The 14152-nt window shown below is 49.5% G+C and overlaps 1 protein-coding gene across 5 annotated transcripts in view; it reads left to right on the top strand.

The window, feature by feature from the left end:
* SEPTIN9 (septin 9) overlaps window positions 1-14152 on the top strand; it is a 237846-nt gene that overhangs the window by 203207 nt on the left and 20487 nt on the right. For all 5 annotated transcript variants that reach the window (XM_014601895.3, XM_014601896.3, XM_006269202.4 and 2 more), the window contains 4 exons: window positions 4166-4357; window positions 11297-11425; window positions 11801-11882; window positions 13384-13521. In XM_014601895.3, coding sequence (XP_014457381.1) covers window positions 4166-4357; window positions 11297-11425; window positions 11801-11882; window positions 13384-13521 — 541 coding nt within the window. The remainder of the gene's footprint in view (window positions 1-4165; window positions 4358-11296; window positions 11426-11800; window positions 11883-13383; window positions 13522-14152) is intronic.

Genomic DNA, 14152 nt, shown 5'->3' with positions numbered 1-14152 from the left:
GAAATGTGATATTTTCCCTCTATAAACTCTGGAGTGATGGTCCTAAGACCGTGAGAAACTGCTGCTCAGGTACCCTTACCACGAGCAAGATGACAGGCTTAGAGTGACATTATATGTTGAGGTTAACATTATGTACAGTTAAAATGCAAGCAGATGCACATTCAGGCAGTTGAGCACACTTTAAGTCCCCCTGCAATGGCATTGCAAAGTTGTTCCCTTTCAGGCAAGAGTTGTCCCCTAACACATACTAACTTGAATAGGGTGCTACATTCCAGTGACTTGCAGCAGTTAAAAGTGAATGTGTGACAAGGCCTTTAGATCAGAGGTGCCCAATCTTTTCACTCTGTGGGCTAGATAGGTGTTGCCATGTCAGTCCACAGGCTGCATCTGATCCACAGGCCAGTACAGTGCACATTGCTGGCCTAGTCAGGGCCAGTCCAACTGCAGGGGGCCTGTGCCAATATTAGTCACCTGAGGCTTGGCATTTTGGCAGGGGAGGCAGTGGCAGTGTTAAATGCCACCACTCCCTTGTTGCCCAACTTCTGAACCCATCTGGCTAGACGACATGGCTTTGTCCAGTTCTCACCTGCAGGCTGTGGATTGAGCACCCCTGCCTTATGCAGCTGCAGAAACAACCCAGGGGGCAGGAAGGATGTGATCAACCCTTGCTTCTGTACTGATATAATCCCTAATTTGTTTTTCCTGTCTTTGCAAACATGCCTCCTGCCATGCCATTCTGCCAGAATGAAAGCAAGGTCCTGATACTCCAGCATCCCTGGTGTTGCTGATGCTCCCTGCACTGGGTGCATTACTTGTGCTTCTGGATGTTGGAGCAGGCCTGATTGCAAGTTGTCTGGAAGGCCATGTCATTACCCGCCATGCCAAAATGGGATGCCAAAGTACATCAGGTTTCTTAGTGATGACTTTTTGTCAGTTAGTTCCTCATTATTAAAGGGAAACTGTCAGTTCAGTCACTTCTGCCCTGAAGCTAGTTCACATCTCGCTGCCACAACAGAGCAAGGAGGAACGATCTCAAGTGGCAGCAAGGGAAGTTTAGGTTAGATATTAGGAAGGATTTTAGGAGGGTAGTGAAACACTGGAACAGGTTACCCAGAGGTGGTGGAAGCTCCATCCTTAGAGGTTTTCAAAACCCAGCTAGACAAAGCTTTGGCTGGGATGATCTAGTTGGGGTTGGTCCTGCTTTGAACAGGGGGTTGGATTAAGTGACCTCCTGAGGTCCCTTCCAGCCCTAACTTTCCATGATTCTAAAGAACAGCTATGTGTGCTTGTAGTAATGGTGAATTAAAGGAAAATTTCATCAACTCCGTTGCAAAAAAGGTATTCCTTTTGGTCTTTTGTACAGCTTCTCTCCTCACTTTCAGTCATTCTGTTCTGATTGTGGAGTTCTCTGAGGCAGCAGCAGGGAGTGGGAGAAGTCCTGGAAAAATCAAGCTTTTAAAAATCATATTTTCCTATAGCCAGACTTGAGCCACTGCCTACACTGCATTACCATTCGCTCCCTGGCAGCAGGCCCTTGGAATCTGCAGTGACAAGACAGCGCATGTGTTAACACTTAACGTCGTATAACTTTTATCATATCTTGAGCAGCTGCTGAAACATCAGCTCCTCTCTGGAGTCAAGTGGATGGGCCTTTTTGGGTTGTATTGGAACACGAGCACGGCATATCCAATCCATTCCCCTCTATCATGCAAGGGCCTGGCCATTGACTTGTGAGAGCAGGGCTTGGCAGTAGATGGTGCATTTCTCTCTTGGTGCCACGTGTTGCCTGTCTGTAGAAGCTGGGTGGGTTGGTGAATATGGGGTAGAGGCTGTAGGTGCCTGCTTTGTTCACTTCCTCAGTTGATTTGCTTCCTTGCTATCATAGTGCGGATACAGGCTGCTAATACAGAACTGAGGCTCAAATAACACATCTCTCCCCATTGCTGCTATAACCTTCAGCTCCAGTGATGCCCTGCCCTGCCCCAGCTAGGCTCGCTTCCAGGTATCATAAAAAAAATTAATGGACTCATAGAAGATTAGGGTTGGAAGGGACCTCAATAGGTAGATCATCTAGTCCAACCCCTAAAAGAACTACTGACCATAAAGGCACTTGAACCTTTAATCTTCTAATCCAAAGTCAGACATCTTATGCACTAGGGCACACAGGTAAGGATGGATACAAACAGTTCCAGAATCGCACACCTTCAAGGTTCAATCCCAGTAAAATCACTTGAGGTTTATTTGTGTTGCTCTGTTTTTGTGGCTGCAGGGGTTAAACCATTGCATAATCTAATGATTCTCGTAGTGGTAACATACTTTCCATGTTGATTTATTTTTTCTCCTGGTATATCAGAATTCTTTCCACTTTGGGCCTTGCCATTTTAAAAACAGCACTAATTCAGGATCTCTGGACCAGCCTCTGGCTCACTGAGGCTGTAATTTTTGCAAAGAGATGTGTTGGAGCCAGCAGTATGCTGCCAGCTGTCCATCAGCTTGAATTCATGTGGCTCTGGTGTAAAGCCTTGCTACTGTGTGTATCCAATTCTGTGCATTTCCTCTCTAGTGGATCTGCATCTTGTGTGCAAACTGGGTGTCTGGGGCAGAGCCACGATTTGCTGCCTGCACCCCTGCTCAGGGCATCCAGACTGTGCAGTCCCTGCTGTAAGATCCCAGCCCAGCTGCAGAGCAGCTCCGCACCCTGCAGCATACCCTGGGGCCCATCTTCACGGAAATCCAGCCCCAAACCATTACAGCACGGCTGCTGCTGGGGTCTCCATGAAAACCAGCCCCAGCCACGTGAGCAGGGGCTGCTGGGAAATGGAGTTCGGCTGCTGGCCGGATCCGCCATTTACCCACCCCTGAACTATAACTTTTTAAAAGTCACCTATTACAAAAAACCCCAAAATAAGCAACCTCCAAATAAAACAAGCCCCCAAAAATGCAGCCCGTGACTCTCAAAAAATTAAAATGACTTTTTAAAAAAACAAGCCCAATTCCATTTATTATAAGTGGACTTGGCAACCTTGAGCCTAATCAGGACACCCTAAACATTCAAGGACACAGTCAAGCCATAGTCTTGTGTGTTTGCAAATGAGCCTTTGGCAGCTTTTCCTTTCCTTAACTGCTGCTCTGTTAATACACTTGTGGGAATGGCTCCTTGCAGAGTCCTTTTTCCCAGGCAGTACAGCACTCCAGGCTCATATACTCCTCCTCTATCTCTGCCCTCCCTCCACCCTTCCCAGCACAATCTCTCACTGGTGACAGTGCAGGGGATCTGTGCTGATTCTGTCTGCAGAGCTGCAAATCCAGCCACTCTTGGGCAAACTGGGTAAGACCTCTCAACCTCTGAAAAAAAGTCAAAGGCCCTTGTGCACGGGGAAGGTCACCAGCAGAACTGTTCTGGTGTAACTTAACCGCTACAGCTGAGCTGCGAGAGTCACTTTCAGAGCACTGTCTATAGAAGTGGCTTAGGATAAGTCAAAGAAAAGCCGCCCCTCTCCCGCAAATGTGCCTGTGCTGTGTTTCACCACATAGTTCAAGTGGCTAATTGTTCTGGTAGAGCTCAGCTGGGAAACTGTCTTGGGTATGGAAGTCCATAATAACTGAGTCAAAGTGGAAGACTTGTGTTATCAAGATTTCATCATTCTTGACTAAACAAACTTTCAGACTTTTGTTGAGGGGTTCCTTGGCCCTGAAATCTGCTGCTGTCTTTATGGTGATGGATTTTCTTCATTTGGAGGTCTAGGAACCTGCTGCCAGAGTGGTCTTTGCTCCTGTTGGGATTGGGGGTGGTTTCTTGGGGCTGGGAAGATCTGGGAGATACTTTGTCTGGTACAGACCAGACTGGGGGACTTGACTTCAGGTTGCTCTTTCAAATAAGCTTTGTGACTTTCCTGGAGCCAGAGATGGGCACAGTGGAAAAAACCAGGGCCTGGCATGCCAGACTGAGTTAAGAGCGCAGAGCAGAAGCCTGCTTTAGGATGCCTTATCCTTGTTCAGCCTTCCTGGCCCCTAGCTGTCACAGCGACAGGCAGTAAAGGCACTGCCCCTAGCAGAAAGCACCTCCCTCCCACCTTGGAGAGGGGGGTCCCTTCCCAGACAAGAGAAGTTTCCACTCTCCTGCCCCTCTCAACACTTTATAACCGCTCTCCATTCTTGTTGGCAGGCACTGAGGTGGTTCCTAGTTACACACCCAGCATGACGGATGCCCCCAGAGACTCCGGGCTCAAACAGGCCGCGCCAACGCGGACAGAGAAGCCTGCCGTGGACTTTGGCTATGTCGGCATCGATGCCATCCTTGAACAGATGAGGAGGAAAGCAATGAAGCAGGGATTTGAGTTCAACATCATGGTGGTCGGTGAGTCCTCAGGGGCTGCTCTCCTCAGGCTCTGTCTGCAATGTGCATTGCCTCCTAGCGCTCCATCTGTCTTCCCTTGTAGAGCAGCGTCTAGGATTGAACAATGAGGATCTTTTGAGTGGGAGTCAGCAAAGCTGCTCCTGCTTCTGAGGGACTGGCTGAAGGTCAGCTGGTTGGAAGTGCCTATTTATCCGTGTGGCTGTGCATGGCTCCCAGATGTTAAGGATTTATTTGCCATGTGGCTGATGTCTGTGGGATCATGGCTTTTTAGTGCCATGGTCCCTGCTACCAAGCCGCATCGTTGCCACCTAATTTCTGCCATGATCCACACTGCCTCTGCATTCCTGTTCAGTCCCCCATGCAGTGGTTTGGTCCAAGCAGGAGGCCAGGAGGAACTGGCAGGACTTCAGCCTCCTTCTGTAGGCATGTACACCTCCCAGCATAATGGGACCCCATCTCAGCTGGGGCCTTTTGGTGTCATTGGAGAGTTTCCCCAAATCTATGGGGGCATTTATACATGTACCTTTGTTTGCTCCAACATGCCAAAATCCAGTGCGTTGGAGTTGGAGCAGGCTGGTTTAATAGTCTGTGGAGCATGTGAGCTAATACGCCTGAAGCTGTCTCACATGCATTTGTATAAATGGCAAAATGCACTTCAGCGTGCAGAACGTGGCGGTGGTGCACTTTTGCACCTTCGATGTGTTTTAATGTAAAAGCGTGCTGCCTCCATTTTCTCACCGCTGATGCTCATTTCGCTGTTTATACAAATGTATGTGCCACAGCGCCAGGCATATTTAAAAACGCCGGGCACTGCAGCACATGCATGTGTACAAATGCCATGGGCTTGCATTATATGAGTGCAGGATGGAGTCTGGGGAATCTCACTCCACAATTGTCTTGGCTTTTCCTCTAGGTGGCCTGGGCAGGGGGCGGAGATGTTATAGTTGGGGGCATGCACAGGAAGCACAACTTGGAAACTGAAGTCATCATTACCCATGGCAATGGTCCTGTGGCTCAGGCTGGCCATGCACAGCACAACTCAGCATAAGCACCAAGTCTTGGTTGCTCTGCAGATATGATTCTGAAGCACAGAGTTTTCAATGCTAATTAATTGCCTTTGCTTGATAATGCACAAACCACTTGCTGATGGCTGCTAGATTGAAGGATGGCAGAGAGCAGCAGGGAAGGAAGTTGCTCAGGTGGTTTGCTAATGTGATTATGAAATGCTGAGGAAGTTGGTATATAATTTTGAAGCTCCCCTGGCTGGACTGTTTGCCAGCTTGAGAGGTCTCCAGCATATAGAAGTTTCCCCTGGGATCCTGAAATGCAGTGTTTGCTGAGATGGGAGTATCCCTGGGGCTCAGGCCAGGTGAAGAAGGAGAGCTGGGTTTACTCTTCTTTCCAGGCTTGTGAGTTGCAAGCTCTGGGCCAAAATCCAGCTGTCAGGAGGCTGATGTTGTTGAGGCCTGATCTGCCCTTTAGAGCTACAGTGAATGAGGAGTGAGAAAGATGGAGGTTTGCCCTCAGGTCCTTCCCCAACAACCACTCAAACAGCTTCCCCTTGCTTGAGGCCTGCTGCCTCCTTACACTGCTCTACATGCTTTATACTGCCATGGCTGCCTATGTGTCTTTTGTGTGAACCCCTAATTTCAGGGATTTGCAGCTGGCCTGTAACCAGCTTGTTCTTGGCTAAAAATGCCCGTGTCAGCAGGTGATGGTTGGAATTTGAAGTGAAGAGCATGTGGGTGTTCTTGACTGGGCTGTGAAAGGGGAGGTTTTCCCTGAGAGAGAACTTGGAGAAATGTCTGCAGATGCAGGCCAGCGCTCCTTTTGCTATCAGCATGTTTGCAGAGAAGTGACATCACAGCCCCAGGTTTAGCAGCCTGCCCCTAGCAGTCATTATCAGGTTGCAGGGTAGACGATGAGGTGGCCTGGGCCTTTCAACTCGGTCCAGGGGTCCAGCTGCATCCTTTGTGATGGGTACGGAGTCTCCAGCGGTGAGAGCTGCTCTCTGTGCCTGCAGCAGCACAAGGGTGTCGATGAGAACGTGGCGGGAGGAGAGCGCCAGGCAAGCCCCTCTGTGTTTCCTGCTGCTGGCTGTGCAGAGTAGTGGTCAGCTGCCCCCCTCTGTAGTGAAGGGTGTATAATGCTCTAGAAAAGTCTGGGGACTGAAAATGAATGTGGTGGCTCAGTGCACTCCAAAGTGCATCAGGCCTTATAACCTGTCCTTTTACCTCCACTCTCCTGGGAACTTGCTTCTGCCCTGGACTTCTCACATCTTGCCATGCAAGCTCCACTGCCTTGTGGCACTACCTTTTCACATGCCTCCAGAGAGCTAATTATACAGTGAGCCCAATGCAAGCCTTACACTTGGACCAATTCCTGGAGGTTTCCCAGAGTGTCTTCCCCAACACAGCTGATGTTCAGCATTTTCAGCCAAGTTCCCCTATGTGGGGGGTTCTTTTAGATCCTCAGCTTCTGAGTCCCTCTCTGGGAGGTGAAGTTACACGAGCTGCTGCCTTAAGTCCTGGCCAGGACAGGACTCACTGCTGCTCTGCCCCTGGATTCACATTTGTGCCCACAATGCTGAGGGTTCTTCTTTTGGCCTCCAGAAGTAGGCTGCCTTGAGGAGGCTTCTCTTTCTACTGTGCTGATGACTCTGGGATAGGTTTCAGAGGGGCCTGGCCTTGCCTTGGCAGAACGCTGTGTGTGGTATGAAAGCCCCTGCTTCGCGGCGGGTGGAAAACATTGTTCTTTTCTTGGCAGACTCTGCATGGCGTGTTTATAGGCTGGGGAATTCATGGCAGTGTAAACAAGCTTGAAAATCTCCAGTTATCACAGAGAAACACAGGGCAGGAGCTAGAGTAAGGGGGCAAGGCAGCACATGTAAATGGGTGGGTGACCCCTGCATAGGATCAGTGAAGAGCCCCTTGAACTGGGACATGCGTTCCCTGGATGCCTTCACTCTCCATTTGACTGCTCTATGCCAAGGCAGGGGGATAACAGGCTTCTTCAGCCAGTACACGTATGGGCAAAGGCACGGGGCAGCTGCTTATTTCAGGACTCCCGCTAAATGGGGCTGTTTGTCTGGGGCAGAGCTCATGTGTTTGAGGAGCAGTCACTGTACCTGGGTGCCTGTACACCCCCCTGAAGCTTATCTGGCAGCTGCCTCTCTCAAGTCTCTCAGAGAAAGGGGAGTGAACCAAGCATGATTTGTTCTTTCTCCCTTATGGATTTAGTCTGCTGCACATGTCCTGGGCCATCCAAACAGGCTCTATGCACTTAATGTGATCCCTGAATTTGAAGAACAGCAGGTAAACCTCTCTAGGAGGGTAGCTGCTCATGTGACTAGCTTGCAGTTCTTCAGAGAAACCCTTGACTTTGCAACATCTTTTTCATTGAGTTCTTGCCTGTCCTCTTTTTTCAGTAGCACCCAGGTGGGTCAGCACACTCCAGTAACACCCAGGCCTTTTCACGTCCCACATCCCTCTAGCATGTAAGCACCTGCAGAGGTGGAGAAGAATCATCATTATCATTGCCTCCATTTTATAGATAAGGAACTGAGGTTCAGTAAAGTCTAGTGACTGGCTTGGGATTGCATTTTGAGCCTATAATAGTCCCAGCCCTAGTACCTCGCTACAGGACCATCTGTCCCATGGCCTTTTGCCACCATAGCCTTATGTGCTGGCATGTCATCCACCCTGGTCTGTCTCTGAGCTTTGATCAGATCCATGGAAGTGAGTCTTCAAGTTGTGGGGCTGCCTGGATTCTCCAGAACTGATTGAACACCCCAGTCCTTGCCACTTTGGGTCTGGGGAGAATCAGGTAAAGGTCTATGTAAAATACACCCTCCTCTTCCTTTATTTTGCCCTGGATATTGATGAATTGCAGAACAACAACACGGACGCTGAGGAACTCTGTACTGACCAGGAAGCTGAGAATCCAGACCCACACCTTTAATGCTAGCTCCTGGAAGATGCCGTTTCTCCTCTTGCCCTTTTGTCTCCAGATGAAATCACGCTCCAGCTATTTGCATGGAGGCAGGCGCAGGGGCTGACTCATGCAAGCTGCAGCTATGTGTCACCTCTTAACGTTTTTTTTCCTTCCCAGGTGCTTCTAATTACCAGGCCCCCAAAAGGAACTGCAGATTAGCCAAGTGTGTTTACAGTTCAGAATCTGTTTACCCTTGTGCTGCTTGATGAAAGGCTGAGCAAAGGGCATGGAGCGCTTGGCGGGTATCTGTTCCATATGTTTCTTTTGCCCCCAGAGCTGTTTTAGCTGCTGACAAGCAAGTCGGCACAGTGGAGCCCACATGGCTCTGAGGCTGGATTTGGTCCTGCCTCTCGGCATCAACAGAGCCACAGGACTCTGGCTGCAGAACTGTTGCCAAGGCGGAGGTATCAGGCCGATGCCTTTGTTCTTCAGCTTGTTGATGGTAAAGACCCCAGCTGAGATGGGGCCCTTCATTAAAGCACTGTCCAGCCACATGTTAAGAGACAATGGCCCGCCTGGCACAGCACTAGGTAATCCTCAGTAGCCGTGGGGCCATGTGGTGTGTTGGCAGATTCCTTTACAAGTATAAAGGCCTGTTGCTATCGTGCTGTTCAGTGGCGCTATTTACCCTGGGCAGTCTGCACACACCCATCGCGGTCTGGAGCTCTCTGTCTTGTGCAGTGCAGAGGAGACGGGTAGGAGTGTGGTGGCTCCTGCTGGACCATCCAAGCAGGTAGTCTGGCAGCTGTAGCGTTGGCCAGTCTTCTCTCCTGGTCTTTTTAAAGCCTGCCTCAATGGATGTGGTCCTAGCACTGGAGCTCTCTGTGCCCTACTTCCTCTGTCTTTTCTTTTAAGAACCGATTGGTTCCCCCTGCCTTGTCCATGTGGTGCACTTTGTTCATGAGTAGCCCCTCCAGAGGGTGGAGCATTCCTGCTTGTCCTTATTCCCATCTATCCTGTGAACGTCAGTGCAGACGCACCTTAGTAACATGGCATCAAAGAAACAATGCTTTTTCACAAGAAATTGCATCAGGGCCAGAACAGAGTTGGTAAGAATTTACTTTGGCACTACCAGAACAGAGTCATTGAGTCTTGTGTGCTGAAAGGTTCATTCAGCAGTATTTCTGTGGTCAAAGATACTTCCGTCTCAGAGCTCTTTGCAAGGTCTGTGCGGTCTGGTCACAAGAACAAACTTGACACAGGAGAAAGGGTCAATCAAAAGTTCAAATGGGTTAGAAGACCCCAGGGAACTCTTGCTCTTCCCTAACTGGCCATGAGCTGTTGAGCTGTTAGTGTCTCCCACTAACCCACTTTGTTCATCAGTGACCAGTATGAGAAGTACTTGCAGAAGGGCATCAACATTAACCAGAAGAAGCGGATCCCAGGCATCCAAGTGCATGATAAGGATTCCCTCCTGGAAAGCGGGGCTCCCTGCAGTTGGTCTTTTAGGGCTGGGGCAGTAGGTTTGATGGGGGCGGAGAGTTTAAACTGAGCACATGAAGCGCTCTTGCAAGGGCTTCCCGGACATGGGGTTACAAAACGAGTGACCCTCCTGCTGTTATCTGAGGCCTCCCTTTGCCTACGGGTGGGATATCTCTTGAGGATTTTCTCATGCAAGCATTATGCTGTTTCTCCTGAAACACTGATTTAAATGGACAGATTTAGCTTAAACAGCTTTGCCCTGTGCTGATCTGACTCTCTTAAGAGGCCCTTTGCCCTCCGGCCCTCTTAAATCAGTCCTGACTCCAGAGCCAGAGCAGCTGTGTCATCTGTTTGCTGAGAGAACCAATCAGTCCCTTGACTTAATTTATTCCCTTTTTGTGACACCAGCCATAACTCACTGGGTTGTTGGTTTAGTGAGCCATTAGGATCTATCCCCTGCAGGATTTATTGAAGAGCTGGAGAAGGTCTTCTCCTAGGGGAAATCAAGAACTTGGGATCAGCTGTGTAGAAATGGAGATGAGGATACCAGAAATGTGTGGTGGGGTTGTCAGGAGGTAGACCCCTGGGAGGAACCCCTATGTCCATCCTTCCTTCGTGGCCCTTTCATCTGTGAGTCCCTTAAAGAGGATCTCCCTCACCCAGGAGCCTTTGTGCTGCTGCTTCCCATGCTCATAGTAAGCAAAGAAATAAATTGACTGCAGGTTCAGTGCCAGGGCCCTCAAGGTCAGAAATGGAACTTCATAAGCATCACCTCTCGTGCCGAGTGTGTCATAACCCCCTATCTCTATTCACAAGAGCCTGGGTGCCTGCATTTGCCATCGCAGAGCCCAAAAACAGATGTATGTTGTTTCTACTGCTCATGGGTGTAGGGAAATGTGTTGATTACCAAAGGAAGTGGTTTTCACTGAGCGCTGCTGGATGGTGTAAAGTGAAAGCATCCCCGCTAACAACTGAGCTGTTGTTCTACTGCCCCACCCCCTCCAATGAAGCTAAACAGACAGATTTAGCCCAGTCTACCTTGTGACATGATCAGGATTTAGCCCAATCTATCTTGTGATGCCCCAGCCTTAAGAGATCCTTTGCCCTCTGGCCCTATTAAATCTGACCTGTCTGTGGAGCAAGAGTAGGTACTCAGTCTCTTAACTAACAAGTAGCATGAGAAATAAAACTTTCCCCTCCCAACACAGACTTGGGCTAAAGGAACTGCTCCCCTGTGTCAGCTGACTGAAGCACAGAATGAGAGTGCATCTACAATGGCTTAGCTATGAGAGGGCACCAGGTGTGCCCGAGCCAATGCGTGGTCCTTGTCTTATGGGAAGAGCCATCCGGCAAGACAGCAAGCTCAATTTCACAAAGGACCTGTTGGCTGTTTGCAAAGCTGTTGGTAGCAGAGTTGGCCCTGCCTTCGTAGCAGATACAATCCTGGTGTATGCTGGGCTGACTGCTGGGAGGGGAAGTGGACATGATTTCACTCTCACAGCCACGCATCCTGTTGTCTTCCAGGTCAGAGCGGCTTGGGGAAATCCACGTTAATCAACACTCTCTTCAAATCCAAAATTAGCCGGAAATCTGTGCAGCCAACTCCAGAAGAGCGGATCCCCAAAACCATTGAAATAAAGTCCGTTACTCATGGTGAGTCTCTCTGCAGGGCCTGTATACACACTTGGCTTTGGGTGCTGCAGGTTCTCTTTGAGCCTTGTTCCTCCAAGGGCTCACCTCGTACCCATCTGCTCAGTGATCTGTCTAAAGGGACCTGGGATGGCATATAGGGCCATCTAGTCTCATAGCCATAAGACTAGAAGCTCTCCTATAGGGAAAGAGGCTGAATCACCTTCTTACCAGGGTTATAAGGGAGTTGCAATGCTTCTGAGCTAGAGGGACAATATATCCATTTGAGGGTTGCAGATACCACACCTCTGCTGATCTGGAAGTGAGGGGAGCTCCCCAGGCATTTAGGTCCGTTGGTCCCTGTCACACATGGAGCCCCTGCATGTTTGTCTGTTTCAGAAATTGAGGAGAAAGGCGTCCGGATGAAGCTGACTGTGATCGACACCCCAGGATTTGGAGACCACATCAACAATGAGAACTGGTGAGTTTTGGCCCTTGGTGCACTTTGCTGGCTGTGCGGATGCTTGGCTGGCCTCGGTCTCCTATCATGCAAGCTGTCTTGTCATGTACCAGCCTTCCTTTCTTCCCAAGGGCTCTGAACCACCCCAGAGGGCAGGACAGGTCAGGGCTCATGGCAGAAATGCTGCAGTGTCTTTCTAGGAGTGAAGGTTAAACTGAGCTCCGTCTCAGCAGCAGCGAGGAGGATGGAACTGCTGAACAGCTGGGATGGTTTGGCTGGCTGCAGAGGGAAGCTAATCCCTGCCAGCTTCCTTTTACTTCTAGCCTCTGTGCAAATAGCCTGAGAAAATTTGAATTCAGGTGAAACCCTGATAGCTGACATGGCTGATCCTTTTCCCTTTACCACCTTGGCTTAGAACTGGCGCCTTTGAGAGAAAATCCTAGGAGCAATCACTGTTTCTGAACAGCCATCTCACCCCCTCTCGAAGGCTGGGTGTGCGTGCATTATTTTATTATCAACAATTTGTTTACCCTCGAGCACCCTCCCTCTATGGCATAAGCTGAGCACTTTGGGAACATGGTCAAGTGTGACAATCATCAGTGTTGAGCTGGGGGCAGGGGTGGGGGTTGAAGGTTTCTCTGTGGGCAGCAGAGATAAACATAGGTTCTTCTCCTTAGCCCCATCCACACCTTTCATCCCTGTAAAAAAAAAAAAAATCTTTTAGAAAAGCACTAAAAGCTCCATCGTCTTGTTAGGCTTTGGAGGCTGGTCTGTTGTAGTCTGTACAGTCAGTGGCCAGCTGCTCTGCCCCATTTACCCAAAGGGCAAGACCCAGTGACACCTGCTTACAGGTTGGGATGTGGTATCCAGTTTGGATGAGGAGGAACTGGGAGCTGACTAAGCTAAGCCTTGAGGCCTTCCATGGCTTATCTGACCTTCCTTTAATATTTCTGCCTTGAAATGGGCCAGAGTCCAGACCGTCACAGGATGCAAGACCATTAGTATTAGGCTGGTGGCAGAGAAGCCAGCATGATATTTAGCATTTCCATTTGTTGCCAGTGAGAGAAGGTTGCATTTGAGCCCAGCCTTCCACAGGCGATGGTCGGAAGCTCTGCACTTCCTCCTAGTGTGAGAGGCAGAGTTCACAGCCCAGGTAGCTGCAGTGTCCTGACATTGTGCGTCCTGATCTCTGTTTGCTGTTAATGGCAGGGCCAGGGGGATTCTCAGGCAGCTGATTCTTTAATAAGGAGCATGAACAAGGTCTGCTACTCCCACAATCTGAAGAGCAGCTAGGTATGTATCACACAGGACTCCTGACTTTTTTTCCTCAGCTGCCTCCAGCTGTTATGACTAGGTGGTCATAGACACTAAGATATCCTTTATGCTCCTGTTCAGGGGCTCACTCCTGAAAGATTATTATCATTCTCTCTGCTCCTGCTGACTCCCATTAAAACCCTGCCAAGAGGGTGGTCTTGTCTCTTCCTGACTTCCAACTCACCTGTCCATGTATCTTTCTGCACAGCTGGCAGCCCATCATGAAGTTCATCAATGACCAGTATGAGAAATACCTGCAGGAGGAAATCAACATTAACCGGAAGAAGCGGATCCCAGACACCCGAGTGCATTGCTGTATATACTTCATTCCAGCCACCGGTCACTCGTACGTATCCTGTATCCAAATAGTTTACTCTTTGTTATAGGGAGGGTAGCATGCCCCCCCCTTGGGTCTGTCTGGTGCTGTCTTCAGTCACCACAGCAGTTGGCAAGAAGGTCACACCCCCTTTGCTCATTGTGAGGCTCTGCAGGCATTTCCTCTAGTCAACTAACTCTCAGGAGAAGGGGACAGAGCTTTTGCATTAAGTGTCTCATAACCCCCTATGAGTCAGTGTGAACTTCTACCAGAAGTTGCACAGTGACTCTGAACATACAGTCACGCACAAGCAGCGCACGTAAGTGCTATAGCCCAGCTCTCTTCCCCATGCAGCAGGACAAAGCAAACCTAGCCAGGCACAGGTGAAAACAAATATATAGGCATTGTCTCGCCTTTTCCCAAGGGCCTGTTAAACAGCTGACTAAAATCTAGGAAGGGATGTAGTTTTGCCAGGGTCTGTGTGACTGATGTCTGAAATCTGGTGGTATGGTTGAACCCAAATGCGTTTAGGAGTGGCATTTTATTTTTTCCTGGTCATCCAGGCATCCAGATTCAGTCACTCAGGACAGGAAAAAGGTTTGTGGGTAGGTAAGTCCCTCTTGCATCATAGTCCAGTGGCTAGGGCACTCTCATGGGATGC

Source organism: Alligator mississippiensis, chromosome 8 (genome assembly GCF_030867095.1).
Source record: "Alligator mississippiensis isolate rAllMis1 chromosome 8, rAllMis1, whole genome shotgun sequence".
Taxonomy (NCBI): Eukaryota; Metazoa; Chordata; order Crocodylia; family Alligatoridae; genus Alligator; species Alligator mississippiensis.
The sequence above is the reverse complement of the archived record's forward strand: the minus strand, read 5'-3'. Positions and strand labels throughout refer to the sequence as shown.